This window comes from Sabethes cyaneus, chromosome 2 (genome assembly GCF_943734655.1).
Source record: "Sabethes cyaneus chromosome 2, idSabCyanKW18_F2, whole genome shotgun sequence".
In the NCBI taxonomy this organism is placed as follows: domain Eukaryota; kingdom Metazoa; phylum Arthropoda; class Insecta; order Diptera; family Culicidae; genus Sabethes; species Sabethes cyaneus.
In genome coordinates, this window is record NC_071354.1 from 223,260,636 (window position 1) to 223,284,442 (window position 23,807).

General features: G+C 39.5%; 1 protein-coding gene across 1 annotated transcript in view; it reads right to left on the bottom strand.

Moving 5' to 3' along the window:
* LOC128736934 (uncharacterized) overlaps positions 1-23,807 on the bottom strand; it is a 157,576-nt gene that overhangs the window by 48,154 nt on the left and 85,615 nt on the right. Inside the window, exon 6 of the mRNA XM_053831446.1 lies at positions 16,183-16,419. Within this exon, the coding sequence (XP_053687421.1) occupies positions 16,183-16,419 (237 nt within the window). The remainder of the gene's footprint in view (positions 1-16,182; positions 16,420-23,807) is intronic.

The window sequence follows — 23,807 nt, forward strand, 5'->3', positions numbered from 1 at the left end:
TTCAAATAAAACTAAACAGCTTTAAAATTGTTATTTAGGATAGTATAACAAAGGTAAAATTATAAAAGGAATCAGCAGTACCACTTGATTCATTGGGAAATGGGAAGTGAAATTTCATTGACCTAATGCCCGCTTCCCAAATTCCCCCGAAGTAGGGCCTTCTCGAAGCATAAAATACCACCGTATTCCTATAGCAAAGCAGAAATCAGCCAACTTCTGTTGATGGTGGTCGAAAAATTTTTTCAGAGCGACTGGTTCATGGTGCGCTCCGACGAAGGATGTCGGATACACGTCGTTCGAAAGCCTACTTCTTCTTATTTACCAGTCGAGAACCGGGGTGGCTTTTGCCCTATTAAGAATTCCTCTCCATTTCACTATGGTTCAGAAAGCCAAATTAGGTGGAAAAAATTGTTTACTCAGTAGTCGTTGATTTTAGACTATTTACGTGTTAGAAACAAAATCTTGATTTAGGATGCCGCTTTTTTTTGGCATGAACTATTTTAGGGTGACCCTTCAATTAACCGAGATCCAGAAATTATCTTCCAAACAAAACAAGATAGAGCAATATTCACCCCAGCAATTTTATAGCTTGAAGTATTTTAAGTAACATTGCAGAAGAGGAAATCCCTCCATCTCGAACCGTTTCCATATTAGGGCGATTTTCCTGTGATTGACTGAAGTTTTTGGAGCGTCTTAGCAGAATAAGAAACCTAAAAATAAAAAATAAGAAAACTTATCCAATATTCGAGTTCGAAAACAGACACTGAGGAAGCCTGCAAGTCGTAGGCGAAATACGTATCTGTCGTGAATAAAATACACATAGTAGAATTAAATTGGATAAGTTTTCTTATTTTTTATTTTTAGATTTTCCTGTGTCACGTTAGAGTGGCCCAGCTATTTTGTGATTTCTCTCCATAACTTTTTTATTTTGCATTTCTCGCAAAACACTTCTTCAGATGACTTTTGAGGCTGAACTTTTGGAGGACGCAACTTTTGGTGAAAAAAGCAATTGGCTATCTACTTTACTTCTACACTTATATTAAATTTTGTGATAAAAATAGACATGGCTAGGCTATGGATAGCTATTTAAATTTCTCATCCGGTAGTTCCACTGCATGATACTATGAAACACATTTGATTTCATTACTTTGTCTACCATTCCCTCTGTTTATTGGAAAGTCTACCGTTTATAAAGTTCAAGTCAACAAACATGAGGTTAAGTTTATACATTCTCTTTTAGATTTGGACCACTCACACAACTTATAACGGTCTAAATACAAGATAATTACAGCCACTTTTACTAATTTGTACCTCCTTTTCCCTTATGTCAAGAAACATGTACGCCAAGTTTAATCAAGAACAGTTAAGGCCTTCCGGAGTTATGGCGCAACTCGTTTACTTTTATATACTTAAATCTGTTAAAACCCCACATATTCAAAGTTGATTTATTTGAAATAGACAAAAATTCCCTCGCCAATTTTTTGATATTATGCACAAAAAATCACAATCTTTCAAACGCAATCAACCGATTTTAATTCTGCTTGCATCTTTGTAAGATACTAACATTTGAAAACGGCCTATTTTTATCACAAAATCTTATATATAAAAATGGAAGTGAAAAAGTTCGACCGCGCATCACTTGCGAACGGAGCGTCCGATTTGAGCCGTATTTTCTTTATTGTGTTCGTTTCCACCACCGCTATGTTTTTACGGCGAGAAAAGTTGAAAAATTTACTCGGAAGATAGGAAAACTCGAAAAATTAGTTTTCCATATAAAACCCGCAATGCATTGTATGCGCCATGTCGTTGGCTGCTATGATCATCGTACGATTTTTTGCAGCACCGTTGGCGTATTCAAACAAACACGTGCTTACCTTCATTGAAATCGCCACATCTAACAATGCTATTAAACATTTTGGGGGTTTACAATTTCAGAAAATAACCAATCAATAGATCCAACTTATTAATCAACCTAAACTCAAGCCTAAAGTGTCAGCAATAAAATTCGTTAATTTCATTCATTCATTCATTCATTTATCAAATTTATGAAACAAACACGAATCATTTTTATTCCTTTTTACATCGGATGCGTAGCCAGAATACGCAGGTTAACAAAAGGTTTAAACACTAAATTCACTAAATTGCCACTTCCCAATCGTCAAATGAAGAATACATTTTGCATATGTTAACGGATTATGAGCATATTCGGTTTAACTGAATATCAAACTAATAAATCAACAGTAAGAGCATATGATTTAGAATTTAAAAAAAATGTGAACGAAGCAACTATTATACATCGTATTTAAGGGATCAGCCCCGGCGTAGTGGTTAGCATTCACGCCTTTCACGCCGAGGACCCGGGTTCAAATCGCAACCCCGCAGAAGTCACGAATGACCCAAGCTGGTTAAAGTGACTATAATCAAAACAAAAAACAATCGTATTTAACTTTCAGTAGATTTCATTTCGTATTAGACTCTTTAGAAGTGTAAAAAGGTTTATAAAATGACGCTTTTATGTTAAATTGTTTTAGTGCGTGAATTACCAAAGGAACAATACAGCGATCAATTGATTTTTTGGAATAATAAAATTTAGTTTGTTTTGAGAATTGAGAATAACAGTTATCGAGATTCAGCGATGCAATTCCTTTGGGTAATTCTTATCAATAGATTTATGAATCAAAAAAAAAAAAATAATCTGATGCCTATTGATATTGAATACATATCAGAATATAAAATTGGCCCTTAAATTATCGAGAAATTCCAAAGTTGCAGCAGACGATATTAGCCGTCGTACCAAATTTTACAACAAATATATTAACATCCAGTATTACTATTTATAACCAGCAGAGTTTATAAAACAAGACTCAATGCAACTACCACAAACACGACTGTTGATATTGCGGGGATTGGCAAACCAACTTTTACACCGATATGCATTTCTTACTAATGACTTAATACAGTTGTTAAATTTAGACATTTTCTGAAATCCCAGCGTTTAATAAACCAAACGCAGAACTCCTTAGACAACGGCAAAACTTGACTTATACCTAGAAAATATCCCTTTTTTAAAACGCAGCAGGAGTTCATCTGAAGTTTATATATCGTATATTTAGCCCAATTTGTGGCAGTACGAAGTTTGCCGGGTCTTCTAGTTTAATATAAGTGTAGAAGTAAAGTAGATAGCCAATTTCTTTTTCCACCAAAAGTTGCGTCTTATTGAGCCACAAAAGTCATCTAAAGAAGTGTTTTGCGAGAAATGCAAAATAAAAAATTATGGAGAAAAATCACAAAATAGCAGGGTCACCTTAACTTGACACAGGAAAATCGCCCTAATATGGAAACGGTTCGAGATAGAGGGATTTTGTCTTCTGCAATATTACTCAAAATACTTCAAGCTATAAAAAACTGAAGTAAATATTGCTCTATCTTGTTTTGTTTTGAAGAGATTTCTGGATCTTGGTTAATTTAAAGGTCATCCTAAAATAGTTCATGCCAAAAAAAGGCATCCTAAATCAAGATTTTGTTGCTAACACGTAAATAGTCTAAAATCAACGACTACTGAGTAAACATTTTTTTGCACCTAATTTGACTTTCTGGACCACAGTGCATTGTATTCGGTCCTGGGCTACTCGTCGCCTGCGCGTCTCGACACACGCAAGTCGGCCTTAACCTGGTCGAGCCATCTAGCACGTTGGGCCCCTCTATTCCTGGTGCCGGTGGGGTTCTTGAAGAGAACGGATTTCACTGCACAGTCGTCCGGCATCCTTGCGACATGGCCGGCCTACCGTAGTTTCCCAACTTTCGCCAGGTATACCAGGGGAATCTCTCCAAGCGGTAGCTCGTGTTTCATACGCCTCCGCCACTCACCGCTTTCCGTTTGTACTCCGCAACACCTTTCATTTAAATACGGTAAGTGTACGTAAGTCTTCTGTATGCAAAGTTACTGTCTCAAGTCCGTAGAGGACTACCTTAGCGTTTTGTGCATCGTCAGCTTTGTGCGGCCAACGTGATACAATTTGTTCTTTCAATAATGGTTCCCTAAAGCTTATATTCGAAAGTGATAGGTTCTATCTTTCTTGAAAAAGTGATGATGGCGCACTTGCTTGGATTAATTTTCATACCGTTTACGCTACATTACTCTGCAAAACTGTTCGATTGCTGTTGAAACAAACGGGCATCAGTGATAGAACTAATCTGGCAGAAGACTTTCATACCATCGGCGAACTCTCAGTTTGAATTTCATATCGTTGAAGTATATGGGGAAAAGCAATGGTCCGAGGTGGCTACCTTGAGGGATGCCAGACGGAACAGCAAATTCCGCAGAAAATGATCGCCGATTTTCACAGTTAGCTGACGACGGCCATCGAGTTACGAATGTAACCAGCTGATAGCTCTGCCGCAGAAGTCCATTTTTTTCCGATTTGGCTAAGGGGATTACATGGTTAATGCTATCGAAGGCTGCTGTCAGACTGAAATTAATTGTATCAGTTTGCTTAGTATGATTACAACCATCCGTTATGTAGGAAGTAAACGAAGTGAAGGTTGGTCACGGTAGAGCGCTTTGGCATAAATCCATGCTGGTCTTCAACAATATATTGTTGGCAAAATCCAAAAAAAGGAGGATTCAAATTAGGTGAAAAGGCAGGCCACTCTCTTGGAAAAATAAAATTCGGAATATTGCCCTCACACCAAGCCTGTGTACCTTCGCTTGGTGAGACGGTGCAGAATCTTGTTGGAAGCAGAAAGATGCATTCTTGTAGTGTTTTTTGAGGATTATGGGAAGCAAATATTTCTTCAAAACATTATCAATGTCATATTTAATATTGATTTTAACACCAGGTTTAATGAACAGTAATGAAATGAAATGTTGATTTCATACAACAAACAACGGGTGGCACGGTTTGACTGAAATTCCGAAGGCTGCAAGTGTCAAAAAATGACGGCAGCTGCTCAAGCGGCACGATGATTGTGAAATTCTATTTCACTGCTGTAGGATCACCATAACCAACAAAATATCGGATAGCAAACAGGCTGTTCAAAATTTCCACCAGGTGTCATGTGCTTTGGTCGTTTTTATAAATTACTATTTCGAGTTGATTCGGAGAAGCTTTCCAAAAACTATTAAATTAGATCAAATTCTAAATTAAATTAAAGTGAAAATTTAGGTTTACCATCATTTTATTGCCATTGAACTTCAAAATGAAATTAAGTTTATTTAAAGTTAGACTCCATAGCAGTCAAACCTTGTGATAAACTGATCTTTCTAGTCTTTTTGAGGAGATATTTTTGCATAAGCTGAAAGGATCTTTATTTTGGAAAACCTTCTGTAATACATAATAATAATTCGGGAAGAAAAGCGTATAACAATATTCTGAGAACTTAGTTATCCTTAGTTATCTTAGTTGGGTACCTGTACCCAATAAAGAAAGCATCTTTTTGTTGCATTAAAATTAATTGCATGATCGTTGATTACAACGCTTTAAAATGTAAAAGCTTCATTATTGTCGATTGAAACTAATTTCTCAAATATTAATTTTTGTCAAATATTAATTTCGAAAAATTGTTCTAACTTTAAATCACCATTCATTCGCACTTTATCCTCTTCAATCCTTGCGTAACGCAAAAGTTTCGCCACCAAATCAGTCGCTGGCCATTAATGGTTCGAGCAGCACGCTCCGCCAGTTTGGGGACCGGCAACAAAATTGTTTGAAGTCTCAGTCCCAGTCTCAGTCTCAGCCTGAAAAGATTCATCAGCGAGCTCGGCTTCTTGAGCAACAATCATGCTAATTAGAATACGGCAGTTGTTGATGACTGCAATTGAGAGCACACTCTTCGCGAAATTAAACTGAAGAAAAAGGGCTGGAGAGAGCGCAAAAGGAAAGCGGCCTCTGCCCCGAAGATTGAAAAACTCAGCTGAAAATCTCCCGAACTGAATTTCACTTCTACGGTACACCAACCGACCGACCGTCACCAGCATCACCACCACCCACCGGCGGCGGCGGTAACAACAAAGTGTGTTTGAACGTGTTTGCTTTAGGTCTGTGAAGTTATGATTTTAGTCTCCTGTCCTAGGCTAACGCGCCCGAGAGTGGTTTCTGGGAAACTGGCTTCTGAGCCCGAGCTGACATCAAGTACATTTCCCACCAGCAGCCTTCGGGTAAACTCTACTCGGTGTACTTCTGCTACACTCTGCTCGGTTTGCTCCTGCTCGACCAGCAGACTCGTTTATAGGTGCAAACCCATAATAAAGTTCTAGAGTAAGGAAGCTTTTAATATGGGCTGAATTATTAAATAAATATTTTAAGAATTTTCATGCTTCAACTTTCTTTCCCAAGCTAGTGGTTTTCGTTCGTCGTGTGAGTGTGTATGTATGCACACCCAGGCGAAAGGAAGTGAGTTTATGTTGAGAGTGTGCCTTCAGGTACGGTTAGAAGCTGCTTCGGCAAAGTTTCCTTTTTGTTGGCTGGCTGCTATTCTACCGGTAATTACTTTGTACTGCCCACCCGACATGGAGCTCGGTAAAGCTAGCAACTTTTTTTTTCTTTTCTCGTTTTGATGATCCGTAATATACCTTCCTTCTAGCTGCATCTAGTCGTTTAGTCCACCAACATTTTATTACGAGCTGTTGCGTTCAGTTCACTGCTGCTCACTGGAGATCAGTTATTACTTACCGGCGAACCTCAGAGTAGTCGGTCGATGGCTTCGGTAGCCCTAAGCACGGACCTGCTCAAAAACTTGACAGTCTGTTGTTGAAAGTTTCATTTGAGCTTGCGGCTGCTATTGAAATTTTTTTAAACATTCAACATGAAAGGTTTTTTTTTCCTCATCAGAGTATGTGAAAAGGCCGCTTTGCATTCTATATTTTGACAGTCTGACCCCATTCTAGCAGTTACACGTGTTCATAAACAAACCGAACAATCAAAACTGGGTGTTTGATTGGCAGTTGGATAATTTTTTCTACTGCATTACAAATTGGAACTGTCGTTCGCTTGACTTTTGAGTGGGAAATTAGAAGCAAATACCTATACCCATCGGTCTGTGTATGCACTCGTTCAACCCAATGCCACCGTATTAGGGGGCCAAAATACACAGAACTGTTTCGGAACTACTGCACACAGTTTTACCACCCACAAAAACAATTACAGCCTCATACCCGCATAATCGCCGTTCGTAGATCAAATTACGAACCCGCTCTTTGCTCGCACCTAACAAAGGAAAAGGAGCTTTCCCATCGAGTCGTGTACAGTGTGGTGGTGCACAATGCATGGGTTTGCTTCGGTGTACCTACCTACTCTATTTACGGACGGTTTATATTGTTCGTGCTGAATAAGTCAAAAGTTGCATAAATGAAAATTTTGCGCTGCCATATTTTCACCTTCATCTGACTACCGGCAAAGGTATATGCACCGACGTCATCGTTCAGTTCAGCGAAATGAGGCAATGTCAATGTCGGAACGTGTTAAATAAATAAAACTTTCAAGGTACTTTGCCTTCTTCTGCTTCTGGTTTCCTCCGTGCAAGTTTACCGGTTGCATAGCGCGACTTGCCAGCACGCAACTATTCACGAACTGTACTTTTTCAAGTTTCTGGTGAAATTCAACTTGGGGGTCGGATTGGTTGGTTGGGTGTATTTCCGATGGTGGCTACCGACTTGTATGTAGGATTGTATATGGATAGCTGTCGCTGTTTGATGAAGCTCAAAGCTTTTAATGTACATGTTTTAATTATACGCCCGCAGCTTGATTAATAAATAATTAAATGTTGTCACCGTGATGATCAAAAGAAGACAAGAATGAACCTCAATTTTCAGGATGTTCACTCAGAGTACAGCAGAGGGAATTTTACAATTCAGTTTATTAATATTTTTTGAAACAGTAGTTCTTTTACAACTGACGAAGGGGCCATAGAAGAAAGTAATGAAAATTTTAGAGTGAAGATGAAAGAATGGAAAGGTAGGTGAGAGGGGGGGGTAGTTGCTACGCTTAACAAGTAGTCGTCGTGACTCCTACCTTTGTCCAACGCTGAAAGGCGCATGGGTCGAACCAAGCTATAATCTGAGATTATAACCGGATTCGAACCCACAACTATTGTAGCTTTGAACCACAGAGGGTAGACAAAAGGAGACTGCACAACCACCTTTATAAAGCGAAGTTTGAATCACGAGCTACAGGCACTGCTTGAAAAGGTTCCTATCGTACACCTGACGAAAGTTGAGTAACTACGGTGGGCCGCCCACGTCGCAAGGATGCCGGGCGCTTGTGCAATGAACTCCGTTTTCTTCAAGAACCCCACCGACACCAGGAATAGAGGGGCCCAACGTGCTAGATGGCTCTACCAGGTTGAAGCCGACTTGCGTGTGTCAAAACGCGCAACGAATTGGCGACGAGTAGCCCAGGACCGAGTACAATGAAGAGGAATTCTTGATACGGCAAGAACCACCCAAGCTTTCGGCTGTTATAGACTAAAGACTGGATCTCATCCATTGAAGCCATGACAAATCTAGTAAGCTACACGGGAAGTCGTTTTCGAACAGAATTTTCCATAGCTCTTGTCGGTTTACACTATCGTATGCGGCTTTGAAATCAATGAACAAGGGGACTCGGAATTTGCAATACTTTTGGAGGATCTGCCACAGGGTAAAAATTTAGTCCGATGCAGACCGACCCTCCATGAAGCCGGCCTAATAACTTCCCACAAATCTATTGGCTATCGGCAACAGTCAATGGAAGATGACTTGGGAAAGCACTTTGTAAGCTACATTCAGGATAGTGATCGCTCGGTAGTTCTCACGGTCCAGCTTATCACTTTTCTCGTAGATTGCGCAAATAGTCTCGTCCTTTCACTCGTCCGGTAGTTGGTATTGGTTGACTCCAAAAGTCGGCATCGGTTTGATGCTATTTTTGTTATGCGGAGAAGCTACATTTCGACATGTCTGAACGCGCCAAAGGAAGCAAAATTTAGCTGAAGTCGTGTTTGATTGCTGTTCCCGGTAGGCTGAATTCACCGTTTGCTAATAAATCAATCAATCTAATGTATACCCAGCCAGTTTGATCCTGGTGTTTGTTAGAGCTAATCTCAAACGCATATCTTGTCTTGTATTAATATTTACTATGTATAATTCTATATACCGAGTACATGTTTATACAAAATAAATATTAAATCGGCCAGGCCCACTGAGCAACATTTGCCGCAGAGATGATTCTTAAAATGTATAAAGATTAAACATAATTTGATCAATGATACATTTTCGAATCTACAGGGGAAGAAGAAACGGGGACAACAGTACCATCCGTTCACATATTTATATATAATTTAAATTGTTCATTTTGATTGATCGCGTATGGTAGACAACGAACTAAAATATTAGGAAATAACTAGTTTTGCATTGTGTGTCTTAAAAATCCAGATATTTTTAATAATTTGTGTTGGATAGGACGGGAATAGGCAATTACGATGAAGCAGCAACATACCCTAGATAATGATTCATTTACAGTCGTTGGGGGTATCTTTGCTAAAAAAGGTTAAGTGATACTCCGGACCCTCGGGGATGAACTAATGGCATTTAGACCAGAAGCCAGACCTGGTATGCACAAGTATCGATTTTTTCTTCTTTAAACTCAACAATTAGAAATGAGCAATTGAGCCCCGAGCCTCAACAGTTTCTACACTCGGACTCGAGTCGATATCATTTTTTAAAAATGGAGCAAATGATACCATTCAACCACTCCACTGATCTTTGTTTTCCACACAGATCCTGACAATGATCTGGTGATGCATTGCTTCTCACAGCAGCTTGCTCCGTGCTGTCGGAACTTGAGCCGCGAGCCATCGTTCCCAACAGCCTTGTAGTTTTTCAGCTCACTAATTACCTCCTCCTGCGTTGCTGTGTTGGTGGCTCCAAAGCTTGACAATTACTCGCGAATCTCTTTAACGTTTTACTTTCAGGACATCAAGTTCGTCTAGGTTAAATGATTAAATGATAAAATCGGTACAAGGAAAGAGACAGTTTTACATTTTTACAAAATTATCATCAGCTTGGTCTAGCTGTTATCGAAATAGATCATTCCTGATCGGTTGGGACGAAAAGATTGTCACTTTTTCTAACGTTGATGTAAACCACGTGACCACTGTTCGTTACAAGTTTTCATTCTCGTACTTCTAAAATGTACCCTGTCGTGGTCCGAGACTGATTTGCTACCATCCTTCAGCGCCGCTGTGCGCTGTCCACTCCTTCCGCTGTTCGGGGGTGAACAGCAGAGTACCGCGCCGCCGTATTGTCGGATTCAGTTAACAGGTTCTCCTGAGTAAAAGGAGTGCTGAAATCACTCTCATACTTCGAAAATTTGCGGCAATCTGCAATGCTGCCAACTTAGTTATTTCGAGGCCTATTCTTTCTAATAAGTTATCCTGGTTAGAAGGAATGGTTAAGTCATTCTTAATTGACCCAGGAGGAGTAATGAGCATTCTTTTCTAAACTTTTAATGAGTGTAAACACCTTTAACCCGTTCGATTTATTGTGGGTAATTTTTAAAATTTTGTAATCATCCGGATCGCATGAAAGCTTTTTTTTCGATCCAGTGTGTACCATATTTTTTATTAAAATATTCAACAAACTTTTCAATTTGTTCATTGTTAAATGTAGTTTTCTTGCGTCTTGTCATTCTGAACTTAATTACTTTTTTCGGCTAATGTGCTGTAGAAATATCGATTACCATTCCAATTCACATTGAAAAAAAAATGAATTTAATTCGACGCAACGAAAAACACCAATAACTTGTTCAAATTTTGGACCATTACGGCCTCCACGCTTCAAATACGCCGGTTCCCTGTCAAACGTTGGTTTTGCGTTAAAAGCGTAACTCGGGATTATAGTCTTCACGTGAACAAAACTTGAACTCTTTGCTGATCATATCTCTGTGGATTTCAACAGTTCCCGATCAATGTGTTGAATATATTGATAATAATTTGATCGATTTGGATCCTTAAGACACTAGTCAGATGAATAAAACCAGCAAATTAAAAACCGTAGCAGCGATCGGTTAACCAATTTCGGTGGAAACCCACGTCGTATGAACTGGAGTGCCCAAAGGGCCACCTATAAGCTCGTTTAATAGCCCTCTACAATTCGGCGTAACGTTGACAGGCAGTTGTCTTAGCCGATCTGGTTCGCGCTCTTTCCACTCGCCGATCGTCCTTCCAGTTTCAACAGAATTCCACTTCCTCCGCCCGCTGTGCTTTGCCGAGGTCGTGATGAAAAAAACTGCTTTTGAAATTGGCAGAATCGATGTTGACTAATTTCACCTTCATACAGAGTCGTATTATAACCGAACAGTACAGCTGTAGCACATTTTCCCAACACAGATATCAAGTTCGCCGAGGTTTAATCGTCTCGCAGTAAAGAATTTGCGATCTGTTGGGACAACGAACTTGCGTCATTTTTTCTGGCACACTTCCCTAACACAGACATCAAAGTGGACTAGGTTTAATCGCGTTCGTAAGAAATCTGTTGGCACGAGGGGGCTTTGTCACTCTTTCTGGCGTACTTCCCAAGCAAGGACATCAAAATGGTCTAAGTTAAATCGCGGTGTTAAGAAATCTTGTTGAAATGAGGAAACTTGGTCACTTGTTTTGGCTTACTTCTCAAGCACAGATATCAAATTGGTATAGGTTTAGATCATCGCAAAGAATCTTCCAACCAATCACGAAGTGAAAATTCTGATAAAACATAGGTTCATTATTTTCAATTTTTCAATAGTTCAGCATCAAGAATCCATACTTTTCTTCATTTGGGTCAATTCTTAGAAGATTTTCCAATCGATTGGTGTAAGAACATTGAAAATCGATAGGAAAACCGCTGAGCTATTAGCGCTCAAAACCTTTCATTTTTCGTGACGCTCGCATTTTTCGATTTTTTGGAATGACACCCTATCTCAAAACTTGCCGTAAGACGTAGTCCTACGTCAAAACTAACTTCTTAAGCATAATACTGCATGAGTGCTCCTATTGCATTATTGTCCAGAATTGACGTAAGTTGCAGAATGATTCTTGAAAAGAGAAAGATTGGGATAGCACGCTATTCCTCATTCAGCAACCTTATCAGTAACTCGGAGGAAACTAAGGTTGTATGCCGACAGGGGTGGCTCTTGGTAGCTTGACGATTCCTCGACCAAGTGCCCAGTTGTACTTCAGGCTAGGAGCGGCTCACGACAGCGTCTGACCCGGAGCGGGCAGCTGAATTAGGAAATGTGTTGTCTCGGGACTCAACCTAAGATGGCAGCTACACCACGGAACTCCGTAGCGTGACCCTAGCAAGGCAATCTACCTAAGCCCTTTACCACTACGAAAAATCAAGAAAAGTTGGCTCGGACAAAGGCAACAAACAAAGGACATGCAATGGATGCTTGGTATCTGGGACGGCAGACCGCTGAATTTTGTGGGTTGTGAGAGATAGGCATCGTGACACGTACTGCAGGAGATCTGTCGTAAAGGCGAGATTCATGGCGGCAAAGCCCAGTTTTATTAGAGCGGTGGAGCGATCAACGAGCTGAGAATGGGCTTCGTTGGGCAAAATGCAGAATCGCGTAATGGACTGGAAAGCGATCAACGAAAGGGTGTGCTTGTTGAGAATAAAAGGCCGTTTCTTCAACTACGTCAGGTGAAGGAAGCATTCTATACGCAGCTGGAGGCAACGTACGACAGCTGTTCGCCATGGGACATCAAGATCGATCGTCATTGGAGATATGAATGCCTAGATTGGCAGGGAAGCGAAGTATAGACCACTGATCGGGGTCCATAGCTTACACACCGACACGAGCAATAACGGCTAGCGATGTCTCGATTAGCTGAACAATAATAGACCCGCCGGAAAGGACCGACTCCTGGCAGAACTCTACAAAAATGGCAAAAACCCACGAACAACGGTAATTCCTGGAAAGCTGTAATTACCGCGACATTACACTGGTCAACGTCGCCTTAAGGGTTATAAAAATTATAGCAATCGGTATAGGCAATAAAGAATTACTGGAGGAGACGAAACTTTTCATTATATTTCTAAGTCAGCTTTAACCTGGTCAAACCATCTAGCACGTTGGACCCCTCTATTCCGGTTGCCGGTAAGATTCTTGAAGGAAGAGAACAGATTTCCCTACACAGTCGTCCGGATTCCTTGCGATATGGTCGACCCAACCGTAGCCTCCTAACTTTCGTCAGGTAACTCGGAGAGTAAAAATAGTAACGCCCGCCAGATACTGCCCTACGAATTTTCTTTCTATTGGGGATAGACGACGCAGCAACATCCCTTGTAGGCGGCGTTGACCAACGTGATGCCGCGGTAGTTTTAGCAATCTAGCCAGTCGCCCTTTTTGTAGATAGGACAGACTACACCTTCCATCCACTACTCTGGTAGTTTCTCCTCCTCCCAACTTCTCAAAATTGTCCAATGAAGTGCCGTTACTAGCGGTTCTTGGCCATTTTTGTAGAGTTCTGCCGGCAGTCGGTCCTTTCCAACGACTCTATTATTCTTCAGCTGATGAATTTCTCATCGGATCTCTTCGAGATCGGGAATCGGCACACTGTTGACGTTTGTAGGCACCCAGGTTCCTTTAAAAAGGAGTTTCACGGAAAAGCCTAACCCATCCTTACACTCCAGATGCTCAGATGCGACCAAAAAACAACATGCGGCAACGTATGTCACCTTAAAATATATTCACTGACATCACTTTTCGGACAAATCTTGTAAACATTTATTCCCTACATCTTTCATCGGCATGGGAATTGTATTACGAAACCTTTTCAATGCATCACTTAAATAGATGGGGTGCTGAATGGGTTCGTCTATGGCAGGTCTTCGACTACTTTCCAGACATATAGAGAAGAAACCAGCATTATGATCAATTTTGATGCGAATCACCTTCAAACTAACCTGGTATTGATATTTATGAATTTTCTCTTAGTTGTCGAGGGAAAAAAATATGTTGTAAAATTACAAATTTTCACTATTTGTTCAAAAAATAGAAGTCCCCTTGGTTTTGACGTAGGACTATGTCTTTCATGAAGGTAGCTGGTGTCATTCCGAAAAATCTTTCTCGAAAAGTGGTCAGGTTTTGAGCGCTAATAGCTTAGTGGTTTCCCGATCGATTCCTTACACCAATCGATTGAAAAATCATCTAAAAATTGGCCCAAATGAAGAAAAGTATGGATTCTTGGTGTTGAACTATTGAAAATAATGAATAATGAACCTATGTTTTACCAAAATTCTCGCTTCTTGATTGGTGCATTACGTCAGTGACGGTTACGTCATATTTTTGCCTACCCACGACAGTGCTTCCCTAGCACGGATGACAAAAATATATACGATATGAGCTATGGATTAAACTTCCTTATGATTGTATTTAATTTACGCCCTATAGAATCCGATCGAAAATTGTTGAACTTCAGCTGTTGCTGCTTCCCCGGATAAGGCAACGAAGACATCCAAATTTACCAGGCGAGACGCCAACAAACCGAAGAATCCATCGACTCATTCGCCAGTGGACGATATAGTTTTGGCTGCAATGCCTTTTACTGCGCATCGTCAGTCGGTCAGCGGCTTTCGTTGGCAACACATCGGCAAGCAGCTAGCTTGCGACACATCGGACAGGCAGCTTTCGAGGCACATCCGTGGTAGTTCTTGCACACGGCTCAAAGAATACATGCATAGATTTCTGTAAATAATTGCTTTCTGTCCATGATAAACGAAAGAAATCTTGCTTATGACGAAGTGAGTTTTCGTATGACGAATTCCTGCTGGAGCATGAAAAATTATGCCACTGAGAAATGTAAGTTCCAAAATATTTTTTTCGGGTTAAATGGGTATACATTTACAGGCAAGATGTTTCAGATGTATCTGGGGTAAAAAAACTTCCCAAGTAGCACACTTTAGGTCCATTTAGTTGATGCAACCGGATTACGACGAAAATTAGTTATATATCGGTCGTCACCACAACTTTATAACCGTGCTAGTAGGGTTGAGTACTTCCGGATTAATTCTAATAAAAACTCGCAATAAAGTATGGATCGTTTTTACGTACGACGAACATGGTCCGCAACCCTACCGACAAAACCTCACCGGCAACGGAAGAAATTGTTTCTAGACCAGTTGGGGGTGTGACACACTTACGCTTACCCCACCAGACACCAAGTCACACCTACTGATATTCAGCAAAGATTAGATTTGACACTTTCCGGATTTTTGAACTTTGAAAAGGTATTTTGTTTTAACGATTCGATGTTGTTTCCGTAATATATTTCCTTCATTTTCTTCTAATAAATAAACACCAAATGTCTTGTCATGTCACTTTTGGACATGAATCTTGCCAACCCACCGTAGATATATTCAAATTTCCTTTCTCTTTGCACTTAAGCAAAGTAACAATCTTCCCTACACTCACTCGAGTACCAATAATCCTGCGGCGTATGCAATCAATCTGCTAACGCTAAAGTATAGCTATTGATCGGATACTAGAGGAAAAATAACTTTTTTCCGGCCGATGATGATGTTGTTGAGCAGCCACTTGCCTGGCGCATTATTTTCCGCCTTTCCGAAAGTTACCACCACCGCCGCCGAACACACCCCGAAAGTGCCCTAGGCCTTGCTGTGTTCATTTTCTATCCCCAGCGACCGTCGTCGAAAGCCGAAACACGGCGAAGCTCAAGTGTGGCAAAAGTCAGCCTAAGTCGAGAATGATCCTTCGCTTCGTGGCTGTAGCCACCAGACCAGACCCGACCCGACCCGTGCGGGCACCGGGCACATACAGGAGGCACAGACAGCCAGGCGGACAAGTGTAAATACAGCATTTTCGTGGTTGGCAAGCATCCGAGAAAAAGTGTTGCCTTGGGGAACCATTTTTTTTACATCATACGCGGAAATAATTGAAAGCGGTTCGTGTTCGTTACTTCCCATATTCTCGGAAACGCTCCAGGGGAGGCTCGAAAGCAAAGGAAAAAATCCTACAAAGTTTGTAAAGTCTTGCCCTCTCGAGAGAGTACAGCAGCGGCAGAATTGATTCATAGAGGAAAACAATAAAGTATGTTACAACATTGTTGAATGCTAATCGTCAAGCTCTTATCATGCGATGTTTACGTAGAATGTAATTTTTTTCATAACCCTGCAATAATATAGCAAGACAGCATCATTTTACTTACCTTTTCACCAACGCCTTGTGTTCATTTTCCTGGCTAATGGAAACCATCGCGTGCTTGCAGGTGGGCACCACCTTCTGTCGAATGGTCCAGTAGCAGGTCACGTTCCGTGGATACATTCCCGGATAGTTCGGACTCTGCAGTCGACATTTTTTCCTATAGCACTCGTCGTACTGTCGGGTACAGTAGGTTCCAGGTGTGACTCGTCCCAATTCCAGCAGCTCATTCGGAGCACCGTATCTAGTATGTTTCAAAAAGGAAGAAAAATACGATCAGTACGTGTACTGCCAACGAAACAGTTACACATCTAAATAGATGACTTTTTGAACAGGTCGAAAATTGAAATGATAATAAATAGAAAAACTTTTACCAATCTCAATCACCGCACCGGATGGAACGAGCAACAGAGGTATCACACACACACACGTTCAGAGCCCCCTGTCACGACCGAAAGTTCTCGGAAACAATAGCAATTTCAAGCATATCTTCATCGTAATTTGCACAAACGGGTTGGAGGGTCCCACACTTTCTAATCAGTTTTTTGACAAGTTATCTAATCCATATAGCTCCAACCCCTGTCCCTCAAAAAAAAACATATTCACCCACAAAGCACAAACCAAAGGATTTTTTCCGTCTTCTTCCGTTCAATCTTTTGTCGGCTTTCCAGTTCGTGGAAATAAAAGGATAAACAAACGAAGCATTTTCACCTTCACCTGTCGGTAGCATGCGGAATATACATCCGCCACTGCCAGTGGTGTGGTCGCAGCCCAACAAGCCGCCGCACCGACCGATGGGAACTGGATTTTTCCAATTTTACGCTTCAACGGTTCCAAATTAAGGCGAATAAATGAATCAATGAATAGATTTCGGTCGAAAATGCACGCACGCAAGGCCAAACACAAACAAACAAACAAACATACACCCAGCCCAGCCCTGCCCAGTGAGACGCATTCAATCGTACGCTTAATGTGCGCCCTGTCGGCAGTGGGACCATACGCCACGGGATGGCCGGGGAAAAAAATAAGGAAAAACCAATTTAGGTTGTTTCTCTTGCGTTGTTGCTGCGATTCAGCCAGTTTCCCGCACAGTCGTGGTTCGGATTTTGCAGATAATGTCAGTGGCGATTTTCCCAGTCAGTCGGTGGAAGTGGAAAGTTTCAGGCTGAACTGGACTGCCTGCTTTCGAGCCAGGTAGTACACAAGTGAATAGCACTGTCGGGACCCGAATGACGATGCTGTGATTAAAGTTGAATGAGATTGTTTGGAATGCGGTTTGAAGCGATTAAATGATGAATATTTTATCCAAAATGATGCTTCAGGCGGAATTAATCTCGAATGGGAAGGAAAACTTCTTCGCTTGTTACGTTGCGTTGCGTTGTATTACACATCACTACAATATCGGTATAGATTTCTGTAAACATTGTCCCTTTGAGAACGATTTACAGATCAAAATAGCGTAGCAGGGTGTAATACCAGCAAAATTGTTTCCTCATTCCATAATAGGAATTTAGGATTTGAAAAGAACGACTATGAATAAAGTAAAAAACTCCGACAAATTTCTGTATCAATTCATTTTAGGTTAAAGAAAAGGTTGGGTTAAAAACGTCTTGAAGACTTGACTCTTCTTTATCGACAGATTTCGGAGCCGGTTGAATATAGTACAGGGCTAGTGCAACGATTCTACTGACTCTAGCAGCACCTAGTCGAGATTCGAACATACGACGGCTGGCTTGTTGCCATAAAACTATGCTGTCTGAAATATTTCGATTGTCCCACGGTTATAATGGATAACTTATTCAAAGTTTAAAATAAAGCTGTTTACTTTGTTCGGTCCTCCGGTTATCCGGTACTCTAATAACCGGCTGCGAAATCGATAAAGAAGTATGAAGTCCTTAAAGAAATTTATACCCAAGTATTTGCTCTGACATCATCAAGAAAAAATACTTGAAATTAACCAAAGCAATGCTTACAAAACACCTACGTCTTTTTAAGTTAAGTTAGTTATGCTTTACATCATCACACGTTCGTTGTAATCTTGTGAGTATGCAGTGGTCACTCACGGGAATGAGCCACATCTATTATTGCGCTTCGTCTGCTCATTCTGCGTGAGCGTGGGAAATAAGTTTCATGAGAGAAAAATGATAATGAAAAACCGCTGCTTGTTATAGTTTGATTGCTTGTTATTTGATTGGCTTTTGGTCACAGTTGCGATCCAAAGTGTTTAATTTAGAAATCCTTGGTTTCGAAAACCTTCTCTGTTACAGCTGAAGCTGGACTTCGGATTTAGGCAACGATTGTTGTCCTTCCAAAAGCACACTTTGATCTCGAAAAATCTAACAAACAAGTAAGATAACGGATGTATCTTAATACAGTGGTCCAAACTTCCGAATTAGATGATTTCGAACTTGTAATTAAAATAAAGAATGACACAGAAATTTGACTCATATGAAATAGGACTTCATTTTGGCCATACTCCGTTCATTGGAAGTCCAGAAATTCTACGGCTCGAAGGGCACTAGCAGTGGCATTAAAACTAATTTGAGCGAGAATCTTTGGAGAGTCCAATGCGCCCGCTAAAATTTTTCTGATGAACAGGACTCTTCCGATTTTTCTCCTATTGTCCAGAATTTCAATGTTGAGTACCTCGCAGCGGTCTTGATTCGGCGGAAGCACCAAGACATTAAAGCATACCGTAAGAATTTGGCTTGAACTGCTTCCAAACTGGTAGACCAAATTCCACTGTAAGCGCACTCTGGGTGTACTCTAGGATAGAACGCAGAATAGAGAAGATCCTAAATATGAAGACGAAATTTTGATATTAAATATGAGTAGTGCTCCCGAAAACAGAGGCTCATATCAAGAAGCACTACCAAGTCTTTATTTACGTAAGCTGTCTGCGCACGCTGGAAAGCTAATTCTTTCAACACCAGTCCGCAACAATGTCGAATAGCTGTTAATTGTTTTTTGTTAAATCTAAAGTTTGTGTTACTAGTACTTGACGACTGTACTGAATGAAATATAGTAGGGTGAAACGCGTAACGCATAAAATCCTAAATTCAAAAATACAATTGAACGATGATCGAAATTCGAAATAATGTCGAATAGCTTTAGCAGTTAACAGCAATCTTCAAAATATTTGACCAGCACAAACATTTTAAGATCATCCGGTTACAACGATCTGAATCCTGGTGGAGTACAGCACAAACGTCGTTGAACAATAAAGGAAACAATAGCGATTCTAGGTTACTTCCTTGTGGAACGCCAGAATGGTTTCAAAATTCTCCAAAGGAGACATCGCTTAGTTTTACTGAGAGTTGAGGTGATGATTAACTAGGTTTGATTTAAACCAGTTCATCAAATTGGGTGCCGGACCCATATGGTCTATCGTGGCTGAAAGCAGGTTGTGGTCCACACGGTCGAGGGCGACTTTCCGATTAGTATATACTGTGTCGATTTGAGATCACTATTTTCAATGTTTCGTGTACAGTGTTATATAAATTCGACAAGATTAGGGATAATAGATCGCCCAGGATAGTGTCCAGGCTGATCACAGGAAATGTGTCGCTTAGTGTCGTACATTAGTTGCTTGCTCACAAGAATCTCGTGCAGTTTGGAACCACTGTTCATGGAGGTAATTCCACGGTAATTGGTAATGTCGCCACCATCTCCCTTTTTAGATACCGGAAATAAGATGGAATCCTTCCAAGCATCTGGAAACGTCAACTGGTCCAGGTTGCCACGATGATTTTAATTTGCAAATCATACTTTTAACATTGGGAAAGCGTAAGGATCCGCATTTCTAGAATACTCTCTTGAACATTTAGAAGAGCCTCGTTGATTTGTTGATCAGAATTAGTTCCGTTGAATGCACTGGAAAATAATTTGCAAGTAAATTTTACTGAAATTAGATTTAAATTGAACATAAACTCGTGGTTAAAACTGGACTTTGAAGTCAAAAGTCGAAATTTAAAATCACTATGGTTCGAATTTCGGTTGAAGGTCAAAAGTAAACCGTTAAAAATCAAAAAGAGCAGGTTTAAAATCACAAGTCAATCGCCGAAGGTTGACAATAAAAACTTTAACTTCAGAAGCCAAAAGAAGAAGTCAAAAAGAAATAAAGTTAAAATTTAAAAGTCAAACCTAAACAAAACGAACATAAAAAACCAAAGCCAAAATTAAAATTAAAACGTTGAAATAAGGAAGTGAAATTCAAAGGATAAAAAACTTAAATATCAAAAAAAAACAAAAGCCAAAAAACCAAAATTCAAAGGTAAAAGAGTCAAAGATAAAAAATAACAGAGCCAAAAAGTGAGAAGTAATGGAAAAAGTCAAAAGCCAAAAATTAAAAGTTAAATTCTGAAACGCAAAAGTCAAAATTCGAAAACCAAAAATCGAAACAAAAAGTCAAAATGTTACTCAAACATCAAAAATAACAAAAATGAAAACCGCAACGTCAAAAGTCATCGATGCAAAGTCAAAAGTCAATAGCCGAAAGTCGAAAATCACAAAAGCCTAAATTCAAAAGTCAAAAATCAAAAGTCAAAAGTTAAAAGTAGAAACTCAAAGCTGAAAGTCAAATATCCAAAGTCAAAAGTCAAAAGTCAAAGGTCAAAGGTCAGATGTTAAAGGTCAAAAGTCAACATGAAAAGCCAAAAGTCAAAAGTTGAAATTCAAAAGTCAACAGTCAACAGTCAACAGTTAAAAGTTAAAAGTTAAAAGTTAAAAGTTAAAAGTTAAAAGTTAAAAGTTAAAAGTTAAAAGTTAAAAGTTAAAAGTTAAAAGTTAAAAGTCAATAGTCAACAGTCAACAGTCAACAGTCAACAGTCAACAGTCAACAGTCAACAGTCAACAGTCAACAGTCAACAGTCAACAGTCAACAGTCAACAGTCAAAAGCCAAAAGTCAACAGTCAACAGTCAACAGTCAACAGTCAACAGCCAATAGTCAACAGTCAACAGTCAACAGTCAACAATCAACAGTCAACAGTCAACAGTCAAAATTCAGGTCGAAAGTCAAAACCTGAAATTAAATTAAAAAGAAAACGAACTAACAACCAGGCTTTATTCACGGTTTTTTGCTCAGTAGATGCTCATTTGACTGCAGCACCTCAACTAAACAGAATTTGAAAAACTAGCGGAAAGGGCAATTGTAGAGCTAATTATTATCTACATTATTGTTGAAGAAAGTATAGTTTTATCTCTAGTATTTACGGCGCTATGCGATTGCTACCCCATTGGTAGCCAAATGAGCGCTCTTTTTGCTACCAACGAGGTAGCAGCCCCATAGCGCCATAAATACAAAAGATAGAACTATAGTTTCTTCAACAATAATGTAGATAATAATTAGCTCTACAACTGCCCTTTACACTACTTTTTCAAATTCTGTTTCGTTGAGGCGCTGCAGTCAAATGAGCATCTACTGAGCAAAAATCTGAAAATGAAGCCTGCTAACAACAGTTCGAAAACAGATACTGAAGAAGCCTGCAAGTCGTAGGCGAAATTCGTATCTGTCAAGAAGAAATATAAATAGTAGAATTTATTTAGAAAGTTTTCTTTTTAATTTAATTTCAGGGTTTATTACTGCATTTAGCAGAGTGTAATAAACCTACTTGAACTTATGGCTTGACTCTTCAGGAGGTTATGAAAACCTCCGACCAAGAGTCGAATGGAAGTTTTAAAGGTGTCAGCAGAAGGTTCTAGTGAAGCCCATAGTTTCATTAACGATTTTATGAAATTAGTCTTGAAGGGTAGGGTTGACACACTCTGTACCGCGTCAGCCAAGTATTATTTCAAATAGTTATGAATGGATCACTCTCAGATTTAGTTGTAAACCACAATATTGCTGAAATAGGTATTGCTCTAGCTTTATATTTTGCTACCAACGGTGTTATAGTCTTATAGCACCATAACTGGAAGAGGTGAAGCAATGCATAGCTCAGCAATATTGTACATTATAAGTAACTTTACAACTGTCCTATACACAATTTTTGGAAATGCTGCTTGGCTGAAATGGTACAATCAAAAAAGTAAAATCGAATCAAACTGTATGTGTCGTGTGACCCTGTTAATTACGCTAAGCCAGCTAGCATTAAGCGATAGCATTAACCACGAAATCGTCTTAGCCAAATTGTTAAAGTTACGAGTCGTCATTTTTTTTTCAACTGATTACGCTTGTATCTTACGAATCCGCGGTGAAAAGATGTAACATTTTTTTCTGGTAAATTTGCTGCTTCGTCGGGTGTTTCTCAAGGCAGCCTACTTGGACCATTAAAATTTCTGTTATGCTTCAATGATGCGAATTTTAAACTGATAGTTGCAAATTGGTGTGGCACAAACCGTATGAAAGTTATTCCAAATAAATGTGGCTAGCCACTGCATGTTCCTGGGAATTATCATTGCAATCTCTCAATATCTCTATTGTCTGAAGTATTTATTTTGCTCAATAGTACTGATGCTCTCCAATTTGGTGGAATTCGTATTCCAAAATGGAGTTGTTCGTATCGAAGCTATGTAGCGGAAATTTTTGCGCTTTGCTCTTCGACGCCTTCCATGAAAAGATCCATTTCTGCTACCTTACTGGAAAGTTTCTGCCAGGACAGTGATAAAATACAATAGATTATAACAGTTATCTTTAGTTGACATTCGAAAATGCGACGATTGATTTGTTATACCAGTGTCGTATACTTCGAGATGAACTGGACAACTATTAAACGGAGTGGTATCCTTCCGTTTAATAGTGCAACAATTGTCGTCCACATATCTGCACGAGGGAATTAGTAAGAAAATTTTATCTTTCAGTTAATTTTTGGTATTTGCCATGAAAAGCTAATCTAGAAAAGGTAAAAGGAGATGTTCCATGGGCGCTCTATGGATCTGTTTATAAAAAATTACCGCGAAAAGACAAATAATTTTGTTCCCTATAAAGTTACGTTAGTTTCATATAATCAATAACTTTGCATGTCAAAGAGTTTTCGCTAATAATAAGCGTGGGAAAACGCAGTCAGTATATTTGTACGAATCGGATTTATTTTTCATAAACATAAGATAAGCTTTGATAAGCTTTGTTATTTCTAATACGGCTTTTAGCTATCGTTTCATTCACTGGAACACTGGGGAACTATGCTGGCTACATCAAACGAAATTATTACTTTTTCAGCTTTAACGCTGCTCGAAGCTTTTAATTTTTCAACGAAATCTCGTGTGTGTTTACTGCTCAACTTGGAATTTTTTGACATAGTCTGGATTTTTTGAATATGGTTAGCTTTGATTTTTTGAACTTGCTTGCCACTTTTTCTATTGGAAATTCCACAACCGAAACCATTTTGCTCCTTTTACTGTCCACTGTTTTGTGGATTTTTGAGAAACCATTTATACTTGGTAACACTGGGTTGAAATTGCGAAGATTTTCTAGTGTAGAACATGTATTATGACGTTTTCAAAAACAATTTACCATGTCAAGAAATGAATTATTTCCCTCTTGTCTGTATAATACATAATAAATTAAGTATTTGTCCACCATAGTCAGATGTTTCCACGAAATTATTTTGACAGTTTGTATGTCTGATTTATTCTTGTGACGAGGATAAATTTTAAGTAACGTTCGCTAGTCGCTATGTTAGTCGTAGGTCACT